This window comes from Meles meles, chromosome 18, assembly GCF_922984935.1.
Source record: "Meles meles chromosome 18, mMelMel3.1 paternal haplotype, whole genome shotgun sequence".
NCBI lineage: Eukaryota > Metazoa > Chordata > Mammalia > Carnivora > Mustelidae > Meles > Meles meles.
Window position 1 is genome coordinate 42,165,439 of NC_060083.1, and position 24,665 is coordinate 42,190,103.

Here is a 24,665-nt window from a genome sequence, read left to right on the forward strand (position 1 = left end):
AGTAGGATGCGAACTAGCCAGGAACGTCTGAGGTGAAACCTGCGACTTCAAGGAACGTTAAGGATGGCAGGCTGAAGCATTTGCCCTGGACTCTCCCCGGGGTGTGTGTGTGTAGGAGGGGGGGCGGCGATTGCCGTCCCCAGCTTTAGGGTTCTCCGTGGGAACGCGCGAGAAGTGCGCAGGCGACCCCGGCGTCCGGGCGCCGGGAGGGGCGCACCCCAGGCCTGCGCGCCGAGGGAGAAAGTGAAGCTGGGAGTTGCCACTCCCAGGGACTCGCTGGAATGCGGTGGCGGGGGTGGGGGGGCGAGCCGGGAGCGCGCTCGCTCCCAATCACGGGAGGCGGAGGAGGTGGAGGAGGAGGGCTGCCTTGAGGAAGTACAAGAATGAAGTTGTGGAGCTGAGAGTGCCCTGCGTCGAACCCCGGGAGCCGAGCAGAGACCCCAGGCAGTCGCCCGGCCCTTCGCCGCCCGGTCCAGCCCGAGCCATGGGGCCGGAGCCGCAGTGAGCGCCATGGAGCTGGCGGCCTGGTGCCGCTGGGGGCTCCTGCTCGCCCTCCTGCCCTCCGGAGCCGTGGGCACCCAAGGTGGGTCTGGTGAGGGGAGGGCGCGGAGCGGAGACGCGACCCTGCAGCCCGGGGCTCCCCCCCGGAGTCTCCGGGCAGGCGGGGGCAGAGGGGGGTCACGCGAGCTCGCCGACCGGCGGTTTCGGACGGTCCCGGCGCGGCTGGCCGCCGGCCGGGGCGGGGAGGAGGGCCCCCGGGAAGGTGGGGCAGGGGGCGAGGACGCCCGAGGGGCTCTCGCTGTCCCGGTCCAGAGACTGGCGCTTTCCAGACTCCGCGAAGGCTCTGGGAACTTGTCAGAAAAGTTCTCTGAAATTGTTCAGAAAGTTTGCCCTCAAAGGGTTGTACTGCATGGGGCGTGTGTGTGTGTGTGTTTTTCCCCTTTGTGGAGCCCCTTCAAACTTTCCCAAAGCCTTTCCAGTTGGCAGCCTCGCCTCCAGACTGGACTGGGCTGGATTCCTCGGGGGTCCCTGCGGCTGCCCCTCCCCCTGCCCCCTCCCCGCCCCCCGCTCCCTGCCCGCCGCGGGTAGGGTTTAGTTGCTCCAGCTTCAGGCGGGATCGGGGTGTGGAGGGGGGTGGTGGTGGGGAAAACAACCTGTCCGGCCAGAGCCGGGCCGGAGAGGGTGGCGGGTCCGACTGCAGGCTTGCCTCACGCTGGAGTCTGAGGTGGGGGGAGGGGGAGACGTTTGTTTGGAGCGAGTTTCTTTAGGGCCAGCTCGGGGACTGTGCGCTTTGTGACTTTTGGAGAGCATGGACCACGGAGGGGGGGTGGTGGGTTTCCTGGTCTCCGGCATAAGAGTGCCAGAGTTCCAAGCGAGGGATTCCTGGGCAGTTGTGGGGGGTGGGGTGGAGAAGGAAAGTTGAAGAAATCCAGCCAGATGCGGGTCGTCCTTCATGCTGCGTGTGGGGAAGGGCGGTGGTGGGGGCTGTGTGGGTTTTGCCCCACTTTGTCCGTCTAGATGCACTGACAGGTAAAGCTAAGGTGGGCTGGAAAGACACTATGCCAGGCGTGGTGCATAGCGGTTGGCGTGCATTGAGAGGAGACCTGCTGGTATTCCGGTTTCCAGGTGAAAACCCGGGCTTAAAGAGGTTAAATAGCATCAAGGAAGTGGTGGATCCAAGACTGGATCCCAGACAGTGTGACCCGCAAGCACATCTTGGAAGTCCCTGTATCGGTCAACCTTGAACAATGGTGGAGCCTGCTCCCTGCATCCCTGGGTTGCGGCAGGCGAGACCAAATGAGAGTGTTCTGGGAGTAGTGGGTGGTCTGCATTGGTCAGGGAGTCTGGAGAAGGGGTGGGTGTCATCCTGCCTGTGTGTTGCCCTGGGGCGCTGAGCACTGCTGTGTTATCTGAGGGGTTTTGTCCCAGGGTGTTCCTGAGTTGTGTGGCCTGTGTGTTTGTGTGTCTGGGCTTTTGTGTTGCCAAACAGTAGTCTCCCTGCTGGCTTGGGGACTTAGCTGAACTCTGCCCTCAGGAGGAACTCCCTCAAGGTGCTAGGCCAGATCTGCTGTAAACAAGGGGAGGTGGCCCCACACCTTCTCTCTCAGGAAGGAGGCGCCTCTTTCCTGGGAGCCCGTCCTTCTCGCTGTTTCCCAGGCGGGTGTCTTCAGCCCTGACCTGCTGGGATGGGTGAGGCCGGGCTGCGTGGTCAGACCGAGCTGCAGCCTCCCTCCCCTGGGCCTGTGTGTTGAGCACGTGGGGTTGGACTGGGTCGCTGCCGATCTGAGGGCTTGGGTTCTCCCACGGATGACTGGGGCCTCCTCACCCCTCCATCTGCGCTGCTGGGTACAAAGACAGATGTTGGGCGTGTCGGGCAGAAAATGGTGGCGGCAGCAGCGCTGTGCCCAGCTGCCTCCAGTGCCCCGGTTGTATGGCAGGGCTGAGGGCTGGGGCAGGAATTTGAAGGAAAGGAGATGGAGAGGACCAGAGGGTCAGGATTTTGCCAGGATCCATTCGTGAATATTTATTTAATTCTGAGAAAGGGGGGGAGAGGGAAGGGCAGAGGGGGAGAGAGAGAGAGAGACTCTCAAGCAGACGCCCCACTGAGTACCACCCCCCCCCCCAGTGTGGGGGCTCAGTCTAACAACCCTGAGATCAGGACCTGAGCCGAAATCAAGAGTCAAGCACTTGACTGACTGAGCCATCCAGGTGCCCGTAGGATCCATTCTTAGAGGTCAAAGTTTTGTCAAGTGTAGTAAACACATACTTCTTATCTTGCAGAGCTCGTATTTGTAATTCCCAAACGATTCTTCCAGCAACTTCCTTTTTACTATACTTGGGGAAAGTAACTACATTTTAATATTCAAGGAGGAAAAAAAGACAATGAAAAGCTAGAACGAAATGGAAAAAGGGAAAATACAGGGCAGCCAAATACAAAGGCACCTTTTATTTTCTCTTGGTTTGGAATTACCCATACTCCTGCTGTATGAACTTCTCTTGCCTTAAATTAAAAAAAAAGAAGAAGAAGAAGAAGAAGAAGAAGAAGAAAAAGTGCAGTGTGCTACCTATGTGCCAGGTTCTTTTCCGCGGATGGTTTCATTTCATCTCTGCAACAGTCCCATGAAGTGGGTACCCACGGTTCAAAAAAAATGAAGTGACTTATCCATGGCTTCCGAGAGACCCAAACATGTCTAGACCCAGTAATAATGTCTAACGAGGAAGCATTAAGAGTTGGGTGAAGTTTTATCCTATTTCACAGGAATGGGGTGAGTAAAGCCTCAGGGGCCGCCAGGTAGCCAGACTGGGGGAGAGGTGCTGCTCTGTAATTCAGGCGAATGACCTCCTTTATCTAGGCTGTAGAAAGGGGAGTTAGCTGGGCCCCACCGAGGTCTTCTCCCTCCCTGTCCTGCCCATGCCTGCCTTCCTCTCGCGCCCCCCAGGCATGGTAAGGGGCTAAGAGCAGGGACAGGGCAGAAGCCAGGGGGGCTTGCAGGGTTATGGGACAGCTGGCATGGAAGCACGAAGAGCCAGTAGGGGGCTAGATTGGGGGGGCTAGAGGAGGGCCCAGGTAGTTGTGTGTACCCGTGGGTGCTGAAATGATCTGGAAAGAGACCCCCCCCCCAACCACACTGTCTCTGCCGGTGGGAAGACCTCCATCTCTTGCTGGGGCCACCTTTCTTCCCCACCCCTGGGCATGAGGGGTGTGTGCTCTCCAGGAGTGGGAGAATTATGATAGCCAGTGTTTCTGTTGTCTCAGTTCTGTTGACAAAGCCTTGTTGTGTTTATAGACTGCTTTTTATTCATCATCTCATTTAAGTCTCATTTAACTCTCTGCAGAGAGTAAGAGTTGTTACTGTTTTATTTTCCCAAACTTACAGCCAAGTTCAGGTCACTAAATATTCATTGAGAGTGCCTGCAGAGTCCCAGGCACTGCTGGGCCTAGAGATGAACCTGATGTGGACTCTGCCCCAGAGGTCCAGGGACTTGCTCAGGGTCACACATGAGTGGCCCAGCTAGGGTTCTGGTTTAATGACCCGAGCCCAGGTCCTCGTCTGATATCGGCCTTGATACACCAGGTGTGTGTGATGGGTGAGTTCTGGGCATCTGTAGAATGGGCTCTTACCCTTTGGGTCTGGGGGAGGTGAGCTTTGGGGTGCAGGTAGTGTCATGGAAACCAAAGGAAGTATCTTTTGCTGGTGAGCAAGAGAAGCATCTGGGGCTGAAGTGTGGTGGGGAGGAAAGAACCCTCTTGAGAGCATCCCCACGGTGCGGACCGAACCTTGACACTGAGGTCCAGCTGGAAGGGATATGAAGGACCCTGAACGGCCTTTGAGCAGAGGGATGGACGCCACTGCTTCAACTGATCCTTTTGGTTTGGAAGTTCTTGATTGGATTCCTTCCATCCATCCATCCATCCATCCATCCATCCATCCATCCGTTTTCCATTCAGCAAACTCTTACTAGTGTTGGGCTGCCTCATTGTGCTGCACCAGAGAGCTGGAGATCGGGGCTCCTGAAGGTCAGGTGTCCTGGAGACACAGTGTCCCTCTGTAGAACAGGACTTCCCACCCCCTCCTCCAGAAAGTCAGTGGAGGCTGGGTGGATAAGGGGACTAGTGAGGACTGAGAGGAGGAGATTGGTGAGGAGAAGGGGAGTTGGTGGGAGGGGCTGAAGGGGAAGGAGTCAGAGAGGTAGGGGAGGTGAGGTGGGGGTGGGTGACAAGGGGCCCTTCGTGGCTTCATGTCAGCTTGGTGGGGGAATCTTCCCGCCAGCCTCCAGCTCCATGGGAGAGTAGGTCTCCATACCAATTTTACCACCTGTTGCAAACACTTAAAGAATCTTAGACTCAAATCAGCCACAAACAAACTCACTAGCGGGGCGGGGCTACCACTCTTTGGTCCTCAGCTCAGCCCAGCCCCCCTTCCCTGCCCAGAGCCTATCGTGTTTATCAGTGGCATCAGCTGAATCGGTGTGTCTTTCCCTTTTCACCTGGCGTTGGGGGGGAATTTGTCCGTGTCCAGTGAAGAATGTAGGATCTAAAGTCAGACTCAAGTTCAAATCCTGCCTCTGTTGCTTACAAGCTTGATGATCTCAGGAGAGTTAGCCCCATCAGCCTCAGCTTTCTTTGGGAGATCAAGTTTGCAGTCCCAGCCTCTGGAGGACGTTATGAAACTCCGCCCAGAGGGCCTGCCCGCATACAGTAGGTGCTCAGTTAATGTCCCTGCCCTGGGTGTTCCCATTGTTGATGTTTTCCTATTGCCTGGTTGCCACAGCTGGTGTCCCTTAGAGGTGGCAGAGGGCCTCAGGGGGTGGAGACAGCCTCTGCCCCAGCTCTGTTTGTCCCTGTCCCGGGCTTGGGCCAGAGCTTTGGGGTCTGGGCCTAAAGACAGCTGTGCCTACAGAGCAGCTGAGGCTGCTGAGGCCGCGGGAGGTCCTCTCAGCGGGCGTTATTTTGGGCCTGTTCTGCCATCCCCAGCTCCTGTTTCTCTTGGGAGTCTGGAGGGAGGGACCCTTGAGTTCTATTTCTGGGCCCTCCCCTTCCTCCTTCTTCTGCTTCCTTCCCTCTCTGTCCCAGGGGTGGGAGACTGTTGGCTCATGGCTCACAGGCCCAGGCGGGAACCCCAGGGGCTTGCCCCACCAGCCTCTTTCCAGCTTTTGGGAGGCAGAGGGATCTTTTGTTACGTCCAGGTCCCCCAGGACTGGACTTCAGGCTCCACGTTGCTGGGAGAGCAGGAGCCCTGCTGTCAGACCTTGGAGTCCGCCCCCACTGTCCCCTGTAGGTTGGGGGAGGTGGTGTGGCGGCCCACAGGAATTGAGGCGGCTCAGGCACCTGTGGGCTGTGTCTCTGGGGGTGCCCTCCGCCCACCCCCCCCCCAACCCCGGCACACCCTCCTGGGCAAGACGAGTTAGGTGATTCATCTTCTCACCAGAGCAGAAAAACGAGTTCCACTGGGCACTTTACTCTCCCCCCTGCTGGCAGGCCCTGAGCCAGCGGTTGTCCACAGTAGCCCCTCACCAGGGGTGGCTTTGCTTCTAGATCCCTGGGCTTCGTAGGCCCTTCCGGGCTCAGGGACACCCTGTGGCGGACCCAGGGGGGCTGGGGAGGCAGTTCGGCTCGATGCCCCTTGGCTGGTGGCTGGCACCGGGCAGGTAAGCAGGGCTGACGTAGTGCCCTTGCGGCAGGCGTTTCATGGCACAGACTCTGCCAGCTGGTTCTGGAGCCTTGCCCTGAGGAGGTGGCAAGGGTGAAGTGCCAGCACGGGAGCCGTCGGAGGAGGCATCATCCAGGCCCAAGATCTGTGGCCTGGGTCCGGATGCCCGTTGTTGGGGGTCTGATACTCCTTTTTTTTGGCTGGGGGAATTCCAGAGGTCCCTGCAGTGACCAGGCCCCTAGGGGTCCCCATGCCCCAGCTGTGACTCTACCCGACTTCCTGGGTGGCATTGTGGGGGTGGATATCCCTTGCCAAGAGGTTGGCATGTGGGTGGTATTGGAATGGGGTGCGGAGAGTGCCCTGAGTTTGTTTGCTTGGGAGAGGGGCAGGGGGTACCCAGAAGATGCATGATTCATCATGGCCTCTCTGGGGGGATTTTTACCCCTTGGCCATGGGTTGGGCCTTTGGGACAAAGGGAGGCTTTCTTTGCCAGCCAGCACCCTGGATCAGGCAGGCAGGCTCCCCAGGCCTGGCACAGTGGGGGCCCCCTCTGGATGGGCCATGTTAGAAGGGGCCTCTCCTTGGATTTCCCTCTTCTTCCCAAACTTGCAAACCTTCTTTTGCATTTGTGCCTCCTGCAGGTGCAAGGGACATGGGAAAGAGGGGTCCTTCGCGTGTGCCTTCTCACCGTCCGAGATGGCACGACTCGGGGCGGGGTGGGTGTAGAGGAGGGGCCAGGCTGCAGAAGCCCCTGGGCAGTGCCCTCTGACCCATGCCCTCCCTCCCGCCAGTGTGCACCGGCACAGACATGAAGCTGCGGCTCCCAGCCAGTCCCGAGACCCACCTGGATATGCTCCGCCACCTCTACCAGGCCTGTCAAGTGGTGCAGGGTAACCTGGAGCTCACTTACCTGCCTGCCAATGCCAGCCTGTCCTTCCTGCAGGTGAGGCCCCTGGGTGACCCAGCCAGGCCCTGCCTCCAGCTGAGCGGAGCCCTATGCCGATAAGTGGCTGGGAGAAGAGGGTGCCGTCTGTTTCCGCTCTCGTTGCGGTTCCTCAACTGGGAAGTCCTTTCTGATGTCTGCCCCATGTCTCTTCTGCTGCAAGACTGGTTGACTCCCTCTCTATGACGTGGCGGACTACGGACATCTTGGGGTGGAATGGACTCGCTTCTGTGCTAAATTTTTTTGCTCTCTTGCCAGCATGATCCCTTCCCCCATCCCCCTGCCCCAGCCACTGTCCCTGCCCTGCCTGGAGTGTAACTGGTAACTGGGCGATGTGGGTTCTAGGTCCCTGTTCTGCTACTGACAAGCTATGTGAGTGTGGTCTTGGCCCTTGGCTTTGGAAGCAGTAAGAGGCGTAGACTCTCCTCTGGGAAACCATCAAATGGGAAATGTGTGTGAAAGCGTCACGAACGGGAGAGAGCGGCAACCAGCCTGCTGGGTTGTGGCCACTGTGACCTGGAGTGGGGCCATGTGCGTGATTGTGGGATCAAATCACAGACATCCTCTCACGCGGGTCTTTCCCTTTCATGGTCGAGGAAGCTGAGATGCAGAGCGGGTGGGACGCCTGCTCTCAGTGCAGAAGTGCTCCACCCACCGTCTTGACCCTACGAGATCTGACCTGGGGAGGTGGAGAGGGGCTTTGGTCTTTATGCCTGAGAGAGCTGGACTTGTCAGTGGAGGGGGGCTTGGCCCCAGATCCCAAGCCCTTGGTAACCCTGAGGGGGTCTTGGGGGACTGGTAGTGTTCCAGGGCCCAGGCCTGCCTCAGCCCCTCGACCCTCTTCCCTCCCAGGATATCCAGGAGGTGCAGGGCTACGTGCTCATCGCTCACAGCCAAGTGAGACAGGTCCCGCTGCAGAGGCTCCGAATCGTGCGGGGCACCCAGCTCTTTGAGGACCACTACGCCCTGGCTGTGCTGGACAACGGAGAGCCACCCGAGGGGGGCACCTCTGTGGCAGGGGCTGCCCCAGGAGGGCTGCGGGAGCTGCAGCTTCGAAGCCTCACAGGTGGTCATCACTGTCACCAACACCTTCTCCTTGCCGTTGGGAGCTGGCGGGGGCCACCGCTAGCCATGGGAGGCAGTGGGTGAATTAGAACTCGAATACCTTCAGGATGGATGTAGGTAGAGCTAAGGAGGGTGCCTTGGTGAAGATTAGGAAAAGGTTTCCCTTCTTCCCGGGAAGTCACGGCTTGTACGAGCCTCCACAGTTTGGTAATGAGGATACAGGCTGGAGTTTTTCCACTTCTTGGCCAGGTACCCACGTGCAGTGAACAACCTGTGTAACTGTATGTGGCAGCCTTGGAGCTGACAGTATCCCAGACTCTGTGGCTGGTTATTTTTGCACGCAGGATCCCATCTTGGTGCTATCATCTCGTAAGGAAGCGTCCATATTAGGCTCTTTTTACAGATGAGAAAACAGAAAGGTTTACAGTGGATGAGTGACTTGCTCAAGGTTACATAGCTAGTTAGTGATGAGGCTGGTTTTCAGGCTCGAGTCTCTCTTAACCATGAAGCAGTGTGCCCAGGGGGGTAGAGGTGGAAGGATAGGAGAGAGTGACAGGGACATCTGGACCAGGTCATGGACAGCGCACCCCTCCCTGGATCGCAGGTTGTTCATGTGTATGCGGAGCAGGGGTGGGGGGCTGGTAGAGCCAGAGGATGCTGGTGTCTTCTCTGTGGGGTGGGTTTAAGAGGCCTGCTCCCCTCTAAAGAAGCCAGGAGGGCCCCTCGGGAAGGCAGACGGTGGCCGGCAGGAGAGGAAAGTGCTGATTATCGCTCACCCTGCAGAGATCCTGAAGGGCGGGGTCTTGATTCAGCGGAACCCACAGCTCTGCCACCAGGACACGATCCTGTGGAAGGACATCTTCCACAAGAACAACCAGCTGGCCCTCACGCTGATAGACACCAACCGCTCTCGGGCCTGTAAGCCATGCTCCTCCCTCCCTGCCTGCCACTTCTGCTCTTTCTCGGGCAGTCCAGAGACCCCAGACTCCTGGCTTGCACCCCGCCATCCGAGCCCTGCACTAACACTGCCCATTTCCTCTTTCTGCCCCATTCCCCTCCTACCGTCTCTCCATGTCTCTTCATCTCTCTGGCCCTCTGGCCTGCCTCCCTCTGCTTTTACAGTGCGCCTCAGGTCCTTGATTTCCTGCTGAGTCTTTCCCTTGTTGTGTATTTTACTTTCTGATCTCTGTCTCTCTGTTTCTCTCCCTAGGCCAGCCATGTTCTCCAGCTTGTAAAGACCCCCACTGCTGGGGAGCAAGTTCCGGGGACTGTCAGAGCTGTGAGTCTTAGGCCTAGAATCTGGGAGGCAGGGGGCTGAGTGGAGTAAAGGGGACATGGGGCGGGGCGGGGGTTACCAGGCCTCGGTGTCTTCCCTGGAGTGGGAGGTCGTGATGCTGGGAGGGTTTGGTGCCCAGCAGGGAACTGCCTAGGCCTCATCCTGCCCCTTGTCTGACAGTGACGCGAACCGTCTGTGCTGGCGGCTGTGCCCGCTGCAAGGGCCCAAAACCCACGGACTGCTGCCACGAGCAGTGTGCGGCTGGCTGCACGGGCCCCAAGCACTCAGACTGCCTGGTACGTGCCCATGGGGCCCCAGGGTGGACACAAGGCAAGGGGCGCCCCACCGGCTATGGCCCTGTTGTCCCTTGAACACCAGGGAGGAGCAGCCCAGTGACCACCAGCTGCCTGTCCCTCTTGCCCCCCCCCCCCGCCCCCCCAGGCCTGCCTTCACTTCAACCACAGTGGCATCTGTGAGCTGCATTGTCCAGCCCTGGTCACCTACAACACAGACACATTCGAATCCATGCCCAACCCCGAGGGCCGGTACACCTTTGGAGCCAGCTGTGTGACCGCCTGTCCCTGTGAGTGCCAGGGAGAAATGTCATTTTTGTAATTGTGCTGGGAGCGGGGCTGGTTTATGTAAATGGGAGCTCAGGTGCAACCAAGAGCCCAGGCTGAGGAGCTGGGCCGCAACCTGGCTCTTCCATATTCTAGTCATGTGACCTGCCCGCTGTACCTTAGTGTTCTCATCTGTGAAATGGGAACAATAGCCCCACCCTCGTAAGGTGGTTATAACGTTTGACTGAGTTCTTATATTTTTATTATTTTTTTAAAAGATTTTATTTTTATTTATTTATTTGACAGAGCGAGAGAGGTCACAAGTAGGCAGAGAGGCAGGAAGAGGGGGAGGGGGAAGCAGGCTCCCTGCTGAGCAGAGAGCCTGATGTGGGGCCTGATCCCAGGACCCTGAGATCACGACCCGAGCCAAAGGCAGAGGCCCAACCCACTGAGCCACCTAGGCTCCCAGTTCTTACATTTTTTTTTTTAATATTTCATTTATTTATTTGACAGAGAGAGATCACAAGTAGGCAGAGAGGCAGGCAGAGAGAGAGAGAAGGAAGCAGACTCCCTGCTGAGCAGACAGCCTGATTCGGGGCTTGATCCCAGGACCCTGGGATCATGACCTGAGCCGAAGGCAGAGGCTTTAACCCACTGAGCCACCCAGGCACCCCAGTTCTTACATTTTTAAAAGATTAATTTATTTATTTTTAGAGAGAGAGATCGTAGGGGGAGGGGCAGAGGGAGAGAATCTCAGGCAGACTCCTTATTGAGTGCAGAGCCTAATGAGGGCTGATCTCAGGACCTGGAGATCATGACCTCAGAAATGAAGAGTTGGACGCTTAACCGACTGAGCTGCCCCGGTGCCCCTGAATAAGTTAATATTTGTAAAGCTCTTACAACAGGGCCTGGCACTTACTAAGCACTCCTAAATGCTGATTTTTATTCAATAGTCTAGATTGGTCAGAGTTTCTTTTAACAGCTTCCCTATTTATTGATGTGCATTCGGGGACTGATCTTGGACCCAGGGCCCTCTTTCTTCCCATCATGGGCGACAGGAGTGGGCTCTCGGGTCCTGGTCGTGCCCTCTCCGTGGTAGGTCAGAGTGAATGCAGAGCCGGACTGTGCTCTAGTCCTGGCTTCTCCACTTAATAGCACGAAGACCTTGAGTAATTTACATAAAACTGCTTTGGTTCCTTCTTGGCAAAAGGGGAGTCTAAGTGCCCATCACATACGGTTGCTGTGAGGCGTAAATGAAGGTCAAGTGCACAGATACATAGTAAGGGCATTTCAGTATTGGTTGATCGTGTTTACTCTGTGGGCACGGGGACATTGCTCATGGTGCGGCGTGAAGGGCCAGGGCACCCGGACCCACGGTCTCCCTCTCCTTAGATAACTACCTGTCTACGGACGTGGGATCCTGCACCCTGGTCTGTCCCCTGAACAACCAAGAGGTGACGGCTGAGGACGGAACGCAGCGGTGTGAGAAATGCAGCAAGCCCTGTGCCCGAGGTGACGGCTGGCTGTACCCTGAGCTAGGCTGTGCTTCCTGTCCCTCTGCACGCCCAGCTCGGCGTCGCCCGCCATCCCGACCCTCTTCAGACCCTCCTGGGACCCCGTCTTTTCCTTCCACTGTCTCTGTCCTGGCCCTCCCTGGATTGGCCCCACACGTTCCCCCATATCTCCTGTCAGTGTGTGAGGAGGTATATGGCCCCAGGTCGGGGGAGAGGACAGACTGTGGATGGGGCCCCGCAGGTGGAGGCCCTGATGCTCTGTGTGGGGGCCCGGGATGGCCTCCCCCCTCACCCCTGCCCCTCCCCACAGTGTGCTACGGCCTGGGCATGGAGCACCTGCGGGAGGTGAGGGCGGTCACCAGCGCCAACATCCAAGAGTTTGCCGGCTGCAAGAAGATCTTTGGGAGCCTGGCGTTTCTGCCGGAGAGCTTTGAGGGGTAAGGATCTGCGAAGTGCAGGGCGGGCACAGTGGTCTGAGGACGGTCACCAAATCCTGAGCGCCCAGAAGCGGCAGCCTCTCTGGGAGATGCTGGGAGACAGAAGTGGGAGGCCAGAGGGTGCGGGGGAGTGGGCGGCGGCGGTTGGGGAGTGGGGAGGCTTGTTATCATCAGTGACATGTTCTCTGCGAACATGCACTTGTAGGGCGGTCCAGCCATTCTAAGTAAAATTCTCCCTGAGTTTGTAGTGGCTTTAGTCATATAGTCCCCAGCTGGGAATAATGCAAATGGCTCTCAGAAGGTGAAGAAGTCAGTAGATGGTGGTATATCTAAACACTGGAATTCTCAGCGATAGAAAGAGACAAACCACTACCACACTGGTAGATAGGACAGCATGGACGGACCTCAGGACCTTATGTCCCGCGAAATAAGCCAGGCAAGAGAGAGGCCTCACGGCACAATTCCTTCACGTGAGGCTCTAGAATATGCAGAACCGCCCTGTGATGATAAAAATCAGAGCAGTGGTCGTCCCCGGGGTCGAGGGGGCGGCCTGGAAAGGGGACACGAGAGAAATTTCTGGGGTGATGGCAGCGTTCCGTGTATCAGTTGGGGTCATGGATACATGAGTGAATGCGCTTGTCGGAACTTCTCCAAGTATACATTAAAATTGTGCATTTTATTGCATGTGAATGAGACCTCCTTAAGAGTATGTGTTAAAAAAAGAGAAAAAACATTCCCTTTAACCTTTCCTGCAGCCCTGTTCCCCGTTCCAGAGGAAACCACTGCTGACAGCTTGTGTGGGTTCTCCTAGACCGATTCTCCATCTGTGGCCACACGCAGAGGAACATAGCTGTAGTAATTTTGTTGAGGAGGTTGACTTAAAGTGGGCTCGCTGTGGGCCTTGTCAGCCTCTTGTCCTGGAGAGTTGGCCGTGGCCCTTCGTGTCAGGCTGCCTTGTGCTTTCGATACCTGGGGAGCAGGCACAGGCCAGAGCCCGGGCTGAGGACCCAGGTGGCCTGGGTTTGGAACCCGGCTGTCCCGTAGTCTGGTCATATGACTTGTCTGTTGTACCTTCATGTTCTCATCTGTAAAATGGGGGCAGGGATAGCCCCACCCTCACAAGGTGGTTACAACGTGTGAATGAGTTAGTAATATTCATGTGCTGTTAGAACAGTACCTGGCAGATACTAAGTGCTTTTTTTTTTTTAAGTGCTCTTAAATGTTAGTTTTCGTCTGTAGTCAGGGTGGATGGGGTTTATATTTAACAGCTCCCCTATTTCCTGATGGGTATTTAGGTCGTTTTCAGTTTTGGCTCTTACAAACAGTTCTGTGCTGTACGTGTCTCTGGAACAGGAGCCAATGTCTGTCTAGGCCACATTCCTAGAAGTAGGATTTCTAGATCAAAGCATATAAATATTGTTTTGACAGACCCTGCCAAACTAGGGCCTGGGCTTTGAAACTCGGGATGAAAACAGCCGGGCTTGATGGGCAAAGGGTTTAAGTGAAGTCATTAATGGAGGGGGGTCGGGGAGGGGGGCTGGGCCAGCTCCGGGGGTCATGCCCACCAGCTTCCTGGCCGTGCTGACTCCTCTCCTAATCCTCCTTCTAGAGACCCAGCCTCCAACACTGCCCCCCTCCAGCCTGAGCAGCTCAGAGTATTTGAGGCTCTGGAGGAGATCACAGGTGGGCTTTGCTTCTTGGCATGCTGCTCGAATGGGGTTGGGCGTCCTCCTCCTGTCCCCACACCCCTAGCTTCCCCCTGTGCCTGCAGGTTACCTGTACATCTCAGCGTGGCCAGACAGCCTGCCTGACCTCAGTGTCTTCCAGAACCTGCGAGTCATCCGGGGACGAGTTCTGCATGAGTGAGCGCCGGGGAAGCAGGGCCCCGAGGAGAGGCTGTGGGTGTGGTGGGCACTCCGGTTCCCCGGGGGACTCCAGCAGTAAAGCTTCCATGGGAGTTTGGCGAGTGTGCTGGGGACAGGAGGGAGGTGAGGACAGCCCTTGCCGACGAGGGAGGGTCAGTGGTACAGCCAAACCGTCCTCCCACAGCGGCGCCTACTCGCTGACCCTGCAAGGGCTGGGCATCAGCTCGCTGGGGCTGCGCTCGCTGCGGGAACTGGGCAGCGGGCTGGCCCTCATCCACCGCAATGCCCACCTGTGCTTCATACACACGGTGCCCTGGGACCAGCTCTTCCGGAACCCGCACCAGGCCCTGCTCCACAGCGCCAACCGGCCAGAGGCCGAGTGTGGTAAGACAGGGAGCCTGGCACCGCGCGCTCCCCGTCTGCCAGCACCCAGGGGTGTCCCGGCGGGTGGGGGGAGCCTAGCATCAGCAATCTCGGGCTCGTGCAGATTGCCTCTTCCTGCCGCACCATTCCTGACCGGCTCTGGCTGGCTTGACCTCTGGGCATGGCTTCTGGCTGGGTCCTGCCACACCGCCTTGGTGTCTCTGCCTTTTCTCTGGTCCTGGAACCTCCGCTCTTTGTGTTCCCCCCACCGCATTGCCCAGCACCTGTCCCCACCACTCGGGGCCACGGCCACCACCCCCAGCCTCCTCCCCTGGGTCACTTGGACCTGGAACCTCCCTTGAGCCTCCCCTCTGACCCTTTCCTCCTCACGGCAGTGGGCGAGGGCCTGGCCTGCTACCCGCTGTGCGCCCATGGGCACTGCTGGGGTCCGGGGCCCACCCAGTGCGTCAACTGCAGCCAATTCCTTCGGGGCCAGGAGTGCGTGGAGGAATGCCGAGTACTGCAGGGGTATGCGGGGTGGGGCAGGGGGGCGGCCAGGGAGAGGGCACAGGGGCTCCTTCCAGACACCCCCCTCATCAGCCACCCCCTCTGTCAGGCTACCCCGGGAGTATGTGAAGGACAGGTACTGTCTCCCGTGCCACTCCGAGTGTCGGCCCCAGAACGGCTCAGTGACCTGCTTTGGGTCGGTGAGTTGCCGTGGGCTTGAGCTGGGGGGGAAGGGAAGCGAGGACAGGAGGGAAACAAGGGCCAAGTCTTCTCAACTGTCCCAGGAGAGGGCTCGGAGTTCAGACCTGGATGGGGGAAGGGTGGAAAAGTGGGAGGGTGGAGGATGCTGGGGACGCTGGAGACTGCAGTCTCCAGACCCCGTGACCCTTCAGACCATGTAGGGGCCCAGGGAGGCCCTTGTGCTTGGCTGTGGTTGTGCCATGGCAGTCAGACCTATGTGCTTAGGCATGAGACCATCTGGATTCTAATCCAGGCCCTGCTTCCAGCCTTGGTTTTTTCATTTGTAAAATGAGTATCACTTGAGGAGCTACCTCCCTGGAAAGTAGTAAGCATGAATTTAAAATAGGGCTTCGTGCCCTGCTCAGGCACCAGAAGAATTTGCTACATGTTAGTTACTGTTACTTGCTGTTTTATCTTAGTAATGGGCTCTCCTATGGGGCTGAAGCCTGGGACCTGGGGCGGGAGACCCAGCAGGTCTGCAGCAGGTCTGGGCTGTCCCAGGAGCGAGGGGGGCGGTGGGGAACGTGCTGTTGAGTGGGAAGCGTGAAGGGGACACATGGGCCCGGCCCTGCTGCCCTGGGAGGTGTTGGTGCCAGCCCCCTACAAATCCTTCCTCCCCTCCCAGGAGGCTGACCAGTGTGTGGCCTGTGCCCACTACAAGGACACTCCCTTCTGCGTGGCTCGCTGCCCCAGTGGCGTGAAACCCGACCTCTCCTTCATGCCCATTTGGAAGTTCGCCGATGAGGAGGGCACGTGCCAGCCGTGCCCCATCAACTGCACCCACTCGTGAGTCTGAGGCCCTTTCTGCAGGAAGGAGCACTTTGTCCCAGGAGCCTTTCTGGGGCTCTTATTGTAAAGGGGGATAACTCTGCCTTTGCTTATCCTGAGACTCTTAGTTTGTTTTGTTCTTTTCTAATCCCCAAAGTAACACTTGTAAAAAAAAATTTTTTTTTTTCAAGATTTTATTTACTCATTTGAGAGAGAGAGAGAGACAGAGAGAGAGGAGAGTACTAGCAGGCCGGAGAGGCAGAGGGAGAAGGAGACTCCCTGCTGATCTAGGAACGCAATGCGGGGCTCGATCTCAGGACCCCGGGATCGTGACCTGAGCCGAAGGCAGACGTTTAACCGACTGACCCACCCGGGTGCCCCTGTTAAAAATTTTTTAATGAGGGGAGCCTGGGTAGCTCAGTGGGTTAAAGCCTCTGCCTTAGGCTCAGGTCATGATCCAGGGGTCCTGAGATCGAGCCCCACATTGGACTCTCTGCTCAGCAGGGAGCCTGCTTCCCTTCCTCTCTCTCTGCCTGCCTCTCTGCCTACCTGTGATCTGTCTGTCAAATAAATGAATAAAATCTAAAAAAAAAATTTTTTTCTAATGAAAGCATGAAATATAAATGAATGTTGTTGGCAGTTGTATCCCTACTGTTAATAATTTGTAATATTTTTTCTCCAGTTTTTACCTGTGCATGTGCTAACATAATTATTATCATAAAATGTAAAATGAGTTTGAATATATATAATTACTCTTAGTTGTTTTTATTCACATTCTAACATGTTATTATAATAGATAAACTGTTAATATACATTATTATTCTCTTACTGTTTTTATCTGTGCACATTCTAACATGCTATTTTTTACTAAAATGGGATCATAGACCATACATATTGTTTACAAATTGCTTTCCCTTTTTTAAAAGATTTTTATTTATTTTATTTTTGAGAGAGAGAGAGAGCACATGCAGGAAGGACAGAGGGAGAGGGAGAAGCAGGCTTTCTGCTGAGCAAGGAGCCTGATGCGGGGCTCGGTCCCAGAACCCTGGGATCATGATGTGAGCCAAAGGCAGATGCTTACTTTTTTTTTTCACTTAACAGAATCTTGCAATGTTTTCCCATGTCCTAACATGGTGATTTACCCTATTCTATTTTTTTTTAAATTTAGTTCTTTAGTTACACGTGAGATCCATGAATACATCCTTATGTTGAACATGTTCAGCAATATAAAAGTATAAATACTGCAAAGCAAACGTGCCCTTTTGTTCCACTCACTCAACCGTCAGATTCACTCCAGTTTGTCATCCTCCCAGGCTTTTCCCTACACATTCACGTAAACATACATTACATTTATAGTAGGTGGGGTCCTGTAAGAGTGCTGTTTTTGTAGGTCAGAAATGGTCAAGGAACCGCAGTTTTCGTATAGTTCCTCCGCTACACCGTCAGGTTTGTGTGCACGCATCTGTTAATGCAAACGGGGTCATGCTCTATACACTGTTCTGTACTTTGCTCCCCCCCCCAGTTTATGTATCTTGGGGTCCTTTCGTGTGAATGCACACAGATCTACCCCCCATTTGTTTTTTACCTACTACATCTGCAGCGCGGATGTAGTAGTATTTAACTGTGTTCGTGTTGGGGGGGGTGTTGGGTTTTTTTTCTCTTTTTTTTCCTTTCTTTTTCTTGCTCGCTCTTTTCTTTTTCTTTCTATTGTAGTTTATTACACTTGAGCTCCGTGTACCGGTGAGCATCTTGTACATGTCTCCTGGCGTACAGGTGTTGGCATATTTAGGGTCTGTCCTGAGAAGTGGAACCACTGGGTCACAAACAGGATTTCCTAGGTGTCGCCAAACCGTCCCCTGCAGAAGCTGGGCCAGTTTACTCCCCTGGCGTTCTTTTGCAGAAGAAGTGGCCGTACTTTTGGACTTGATGCTCCTTTGGGTGCCCCTCAATTCCTACCCTCCCGATTCCAGGGAGGTGGAGGGGAGCAGGAAATGCAAGTTCAAGGCCGGAGAAAGAATCTCCTTGTGGGGTGGTACGAACAGCACTGGTGACCTTGAGTCCAGTTTCTGCCTTTGTCAGACGGGTTAATAGCCCAGCCGCTGCCATCCCAGGATGGTTGTGAGGCTGGAGTGAGCCCAGGAGGTGGTGTCCAGCCTGGCTGATGGGACTGTCTCTCCTGCAGCTGTGCGGATCTGGACGAGAGGGGCTGCCCCGCCGAGCAGAGAGCCAGGTCAGCCCAGTCCCCGGGACATGCCCTATGCTGCCCCTCAACCCCCTACCAGTCCGTGGGTGCTTGCTGCTGGGGGGGGTGGTCTCCTGACTTGACACCTGTCCCCTCCTAGCCTAGTCTCCCACTGTTGATTCCCCTTTCATTTTGTTTCAACGAGTGGATGGAGGACCTCCTTAAGATGCCTAGGGGGCGGGGAACAGGAAAAGATGGCGAAGACCCCCCCAGTATCTCCTTACCCTTGAGTAGCTAGATGTCTCAGATGTCTCGTAAGGGACGCAGGCAGCATTCAACCCCCTGGGATAAAAGGTAGATTGCGAAGAGAGTGTAGCTGCCCTGGAGCGGATGATGAAGTCTTCACCGGGTTGTGGGAGGCTTCAAGGAGGAGGTGGCATTCGAGCCAGGCCTTGAAACAGGGGCAGGTAGGTCACTTGCATTAGGCAGAAGGCAATCAGGTGTCACAGTGGGGGAGGGGCCAGGAACATCTAGGATGTGTTCAGTTCGAAGGGTCTGGTATGGTGGGCCACTGAGGGAGCGTAGAGAAGGGAGGAAGGGATGAAGTCGAGTCAGGTTGGGGCATAGACCCTCCTTCACTACTGGGCCACAGGGTTGGCCTTGATTTCTGAGCAGTGGGGAGCTTTGGGAAAGACTCGGGGGACAAAAACAGATCGGAGTGTGTCCTCAGCAATTGTTTGTCCGTGAAACAAGCGTTCACGAGAGGTCTGTGATGTGCCAGGCTTTGGCCAAGCAAGGGAGTGGGGCATGCGTGGCGATGGTGTGGGGTCAACCCCCAGGAGCTTCATCTGTCCCAGGATGAGCTGAGTCTGGAACGATGACCCTATGGAGAAATGGTGGTCCAGGCAGAAGTAATGGAATGCACCAAGGCTGGGGGGGTGTGGAAAATCATGACCTATGGGTGAGAAATTTGGCATAAACACCAGAATCACTGGGTGTGCATTCCTGGGCCCCACCCCATACCACAGTCCGAGTTGCCAGGAGTGGGCCTCCAGACTTGGGCACATTAACCAGCTCCCTGGTAATTTTTATCAGGAAGTTTCAGAGTCCTAGGCTAGAGCCATGGGCAGGCACATAGTTTGGAGATGGGGTTAAAGAGGGCTAGCAGTGTCCACCACTCCAGGGTGGTTGGAGCCAAGGGAGGTTTTTGAGTGAGAAAGAGAGGATGGAGTCCTTGGGTCGTCCCTCCAACTCGCCCCCACTTTTTTATTTTTAATTTATTTTTTAAAGGTTTTATTTATTTGACAGATCACAAGTAGGCAGAGAGGCAGTCAGAGAGAGAGAGGGAAGCAGGCTCCTGCTGAGCAGAGAGCCTGATGCAGGGCTCGATCCCAGGACCCTGAGATCATAACCTGAGCCGAAGGCAGAGGCTTAACCCACTGAGCCACCCAGGGCCACCCCCGCCCCCCAGCCCTTTTAAAAGATTTTCATTTATTTGAGAGACAATGAGCAGGAGAGACGTAGAAGAACAAGCTGATTCCTGACACTGAGCTTGGAGCCCGGCAGGAGGCTTGGTCCCAGGACCCTGAGACTGTGACCTGAGCCACCCTGGCGCCCCCCAACTTCTCTTACTAAAAACAGTGACCTGCATCTCCTTTGCCCCTCCATCATCCCTCCACGGCCCAGCCTGTTCCTCACTCCCTAACACCATCCCTGGCTTCCGCCCCCAGTCCTGTGACGTCCATCATTGCGGCTGTGGTGGGCATTCTGTTGGCCGTGCTTGTGGGGCTGGTCCTCGGCATCCTAATCAAGCGAAGGCGGCAGAAGATTCGCAAGTACACGATGCGGAGGCTGCTGCAGGAAACCGAGGTGAGGCTGTCGGAGGGCCTCCCTGTTGGCTTGGGGTCTGCGGTCCAGCCTCTGTCACTGACGCGCCACCCCCCTCACCCCAGCTGGTGGAGCCGCTGACGCCTAGCGGAGCCATGCCCAACCAGGCTCAGATGCGGATCCTGAAAGAGACAGAACTGAGGAAGGTGAAAGTGCTTGGATCCGGAGCCTTTGGCACGGTCTACAAGGTCAGGGGTGGGGCCAAAGTTCCGAGGGGGCGGTCCCAGAGGTGGGCGGTCCCAGTGGCTGTGTGGGGGTGTGGCCAGGAGAGCGGAGAGTGAGGTGGAGGAGGAGTGCTATTTGGTAGGAGTCTGGAACAAGGGGAAAGGGAGGGAGGGGAGAGCGGGATTTAAATAGTGGGGTTGGCCCCAGGGTGGAGACGGCATTGGGAACACAAGTAAGGACCTTCTGGATGACCGCAGGTTGGATCTGATGTGCCCTCTTCTTCTCACATCCTCCTCTCTCTGCGCAGGGCATCTGGATCCCTGATGGGGAAAATGTGAAGATCCCAGTGGCCATTAAAGTGTTGAGGGAAAACACGTCTCCCAAAGCCAACAAAGAAATCTTGGACGTAAGCCCCTCCACCCTCTCCAGCTGGGAGTACAGGAGGGAACCCCAGGCTGCAGATCGGGGCTCTGGTCTCTCTCTCTTCACTGGGGTTTGGGGAAACGTGGTGGTCATCCAAACCTCGACTCTTAACCTCCTGCCTGTGGGCCACAGTTCTGGTTTGTGACGGATGGGGCTGGATTGACCAAGGGTCCCCAGGGGTGCCTCGGCCCTCAAGAGGGGTGTGTAGTTGTTGGGGGGCTGTGGTCTCCCACCCCCTCTCAGTGTGTATCCTTGCCACCAGGAAGCATATGTGATGGCTGGCGTGGGCTCCCCATATGTGTCCCGCCTTCTGGGCATCTGCCTGACGTCCACAGTGCAGCTGGTGACGCAGCTTATGCCCTATGGCTGCCTCTTAGACCACGTCCGGGAGCACCGTGGGCGCCTGGGCTCCCAGGACCTGCTGAACTGGTGTGTGCAGATCGCCAAGGTACGCGCTTAGAGGGCCTGGGCTCTGCCGGTGTCTTCGAGGGCAAGCCTCTCTCTCCACGCAGGGCCAGGATGGGAGGTTTCTTGGGAGAATACAGCCAAAGCGGGGGCCACAGCGATGCCTCTAATCGCAGGGGATGAGCTACTTGGAGGACGTTCGGCTGGTGCACAGGGACCTGGCTGCCCGGAACGTGCTGGTCAAGAGTCCCAACCATGTCAAGATAACAGACTTTGGGCTGGCTCGGTTGCTGGACATTGATGAGACCGAGTACCACGCGGATGGGGGCAAGGTTAGAGGAGGGAGCAGAGTGAGGCAAGGTGGGGTGGGGTCTGGCCCCTGGGAGAACTCTTAAGAATAGCCATGTCCCCACCGCACCTAGTTTGAGGACTTCTTTGCTCTCCCAGGTGCCCATCAAGTGGATGGCGCTGGAGTCCATTCTCCGCCGGCGGTTCACCCACCAGAGTGACGTGTGGAGCTATGGTGTGTGGCTGGGAGGGTTGGGGGGAGAGGTGGGCAAGGATCCGTGGCCCTGGGGTGGAGGGCACGGAGGGAGGAAGAGAGAGCAATGGGAGAATGAATGGAGACATCTTAGCATGAATGTGGGAGGGAAGACGGGCTGCCAGGGTCTGTGCACTTCCCTGAGACTAGGGAAAGGCTGGGTGGCTTCTGCCCCTTGGCAGTACCCCCCTCCCTTCTTTCTCCCGTGGTGCGAGGCTCTTGGGTAAAGCCTCTGGGGCTCAGTGCACTAAAGGGCCCTCCTGCCCCCCCCACCTCTAACCCTACCCCCATCTCTGCCCCAGGTGTGACTGTGTGGGAACTGATGACTTTTGGGGCCAAACCTTACGATGGGATCCCAGCCCGGGAGATCCCTGACCTGCTGGAAAAGGGGGAACGGCTGCCCCAGCCCCCCATCTGCACCATTGACGTCTACATGATCATGGTCAAATGTGCGTGGCTGAGCTGTGCCAGCTGCCTGGAGGAGGGATGAGAGGTTCTGGGTGGAGGGGCCTCCAAGGGGGATGGGAGGGGACCAAGTGCAGGGTCCCTAGTATGGTTAAAGGAGCCCTTGGAAGTCTCACTTCTCTTTTACAGGACCAGGACAAAGGAGCTCTAGAAGACCAGCTCGTTAGAGACTTACATGCAAGATAGAAAGGGGAAACTAGTAGAGATTCTCAGAGGATCTAGTTCAGGACCTGAGTCTGAGACCTCTTCTCTACCACCCGAGGGCTCAGGCTCTAAGTGGGGGGGTGTCTAGATCAGATTGGAAAGGGAGGGAGGGGGGCTGGGCCACACTCAGGCTGCAGCCAGCACTGAGATGCTGAGCTCCGTGCTGCCCCCAGGTTGGATGATAGACTCTGAATGTCGACCACGGTTCCGGGAGTTGGTGGCCGAATTCTCCCGCATGGCCAGGGACCCCCAGCGCTTCGTGGTCATCCAGGTACTGGGCCTTTCCCCTCGGTCCCTGCCTGTGAGTGAAGAGCATTCACCCGCAGAGGTGGGAAGGGAGAGGATTCCGGTCCCGGGCCTCCGAGCCCCCGAGCCCAGCCCTTGCTGGATTTGTCAGACCTTGTCCTCCCCGAGCCTTCCCGGGGAGGCTGTGCGTGGGGCCGGGGAGAGGCCGCCACACTGTCTCCCTCCTCCCCAGAATGAAGACTTGGGCCCCACCAGCCCGCTGGACAGCACCTTCTACCGCTCGCTGCTGGAAGATGATGACATGGGGGACCTGGTGGATGCTGAGGAGTACCTGGTGCCCCAGCAGGGGTTCTTCTGCCCTGACCCTGCCCCAGGTGCAGGGGGCCCGGCCCACCGCAGGCACCGCAGCTCGTCCACGAGGGTCAGTGCGCTTGGTCACACCACGGTGGGTGGGCGTACTTACCTCCCCCATGGACTAGGGTCCCTTTCTCCTATGTCACCCCCCATCACCTCTCAGGGAGACCCCACCATTCCTGAGGACTCCTACTGCCTTCCAGCCCTTGACCTCTTTCTCTCCACGGTGACTGTTTCAAACCTCAGTGGTGACCTGTTTATCTCCTGTGATCTTGTCACTTCCCTTGGAGTCTCCATCCCAGATCCATGAATAACCCCATCACAACCCCCTCTCGTCTCCAGAGTGGCGGTGGTGAGCTGACACTGGGACTGGAGCCCTCCGAGGAGGAGCCCCCCAAGTCTCCACGGGCACCCTCAGAAGGGGCTGGCTCTGACGTGTTTGATGGCGACTTGGGAATGGGGGCAGCCAAGGGGCTGCAGAGCCTTCCCCCACAGGACCCCAGCCCTCTACAGCGGTACAGCGAGGACCCTACTGCACCCCTGCCCCCAGAGACTGATGGCTACGTTGCCCCCCTGACCTGCAGCCCCCAGCCTGGTATGGAATCCAGGCCCAACCTGAGAGATTGGGAGGGAAGTGCGGGAGGAAGTTGGGAGTGTGGGGGGCAGTGGTAGCAAGGGGGACTCATGGGTTCCTTGCCCTTTCAGAATACGTGAACCAGCCGGAGGTTTGGCCGCAGCCCCCCTCGCCCCTAGAAGGCCCTCTGCCTCCTCCTCGACCTGCCGGTGCCACTCTGGAAAGGCCCAAGACTCTGTCCCCCAAGACTCTCTCCCCTGGCAAGAATGGGGTTGTCAAAGACGTTTTTGCCTTTGGGAGTGCTGTGGAGAACCCTGAGTACTTGGTACCCCGGGGCAGGGCTGCCCCTCAGCCCCACCCTCCTCCAGCCTTCAGTCCAGCCTTTGACAACCTCTATTACTGGGACCAGGACCCATCAGAGCGGGGCTCTCCACCCAGCACCTTTGAAGGGACCCCTACAGCAGAGAACCCTGAGTACCTGGGCCTGGATTTGCCAGTGTGAGCCAGAAGTCCACGTCTGCGGAGGCCCTGCTGAACCCTCAGGGAGTGGGGAAGGCCTGACTTCTGGCCCGAGTTGGGGAAATGGGCCTTTGGCCCTGGATCCAGGGCATCCTGCTGCACTGGGAACCAACCTTCCTCCTCCAAATCCCAGAGAGGGGCTTAGCCTGGTTGGTCAAGGGGACAGCACTGGGGAGTCTTGCGCAACGTTGGAGCCCTGCCCGGCCAACTCTTTGGTCCCATGGATGCCACAGCCAGTCTCCTCACCTGAGGGAGCAGCTCACTTATTCCAGATCTTTGACATTGAAGGACATGGGGAAGCTGGGCCTGGAAGGGGAGGAGACTCTAAGGGAGCGTCTTAAGCAAGAGCAGCCCATTCAGAGACTGTCCCTGTGACCTAGCTCTGCGCCCTGGAAGACGGGAGCAGCAAAGCCGCCAGATCAGTCCTTGTACAGAGTGCTTTTCTTTTTTGTTTTTACTTTTTTTTAAAAGATGAAATAAGGACTCCGGGGGAGAGTGGGTGTTGTGGAGAGGCGTGGGACCCTGGGGTGGGGTTAAGAGTGTCCTTTCTCCACGCCCACTTTTCTCCATTTGCAAATATATTTTGGGAAACAGCTGGGCATCAGCCTATGTCTGGGGTGGCTCTGTGCCAACCCTTACCCCCCACCTAACCTACACTCAAAGTCCTCTTTTCTGGAGGGAGTGGCTAGGAATCCAGAAAGCTTGAATGAGGAGCCTATCCTATTTCCTGGCTTTTGGGTTGGGGGGGGGGGGGGATGGAATCTTCAAGTTGGGATTTTAATCTGAGAGCCCTTTGACAACCAGATCATTTTGGTTTAGAAATAATGAATTCCTAAGGCCATGCACTGGAATGGGGGTTATTTCCTCCCCTTGGGTGGGGGGCGGGGAAGAGGCAATGTGTACTGTGTGACTCACTTTCCTTGCCTTGGCTATGAGTGAGGAAATCACTGAACTAGAAGTGACTATCCCAAAAAAGCCCACCCACTCAGCAGAGCCCCCTTCGTGGTATA

The 24,665-nt window shown here is 56.7% G+C and overlaps 1 protein-coding gene across 1 annotated transcript; it reads left to right on the forward strand.

Annotated features, from left to right (window-relative positions):
• Positions 1 to 297: 297 nt before the first annotated feature.
• On the forward strand, positions 298 to 24,375 carry ERBB2 (erb-b2 receptor tyrosine kinase 2). The gene is made up of 27 exons (XM_045984611.1): positions 298 to 583; positions 6,944 to 7,095; positions 7,948 to 8,161; positions 8,944 to 9,078; positions 9,371 to 9,439; positions 9,617 to 9,732; positions 9,878 to 10,019; positions 11,389 to 11,508; positions 11,821 to 11,947; positions 13,557 to 13,630; positions 13,719 to 13,809; positions 13,997 to 14,196; positions 14,571 to 14,703; positions 14,792 to 14,882; positions 15,548 to 15,708; positions 17,873 to 17,920; positions 19,603 to 19,741; positions 19,825 to 19,947; positions 20,232 to 20,330; positions 20,610 to 20,795; positions 20,929 to 21,084; positions 21,200 to 21,275; positions 21,596 to 21,742; positions 22,136 to 22,233; positions 22,441 to 22,629; positions 22,905 to 23,157; positions 23,268 to 24,375. The coding sequence occupies exons 1-27, from the start codon at positions 511 to 513 to the stop codon at positions 23,636 to 23,638; spliced, it is 3,783 nt and encodes a 1,260-aa protein (XP_045840567.1). The 5' UTR covers positions 298 to 510; the 3' UTR covers positions 23,639 to 24,375.
• The last annotated feature ends 290 nt before the right edge of the window (positions 24,376 to 24,665 follow it).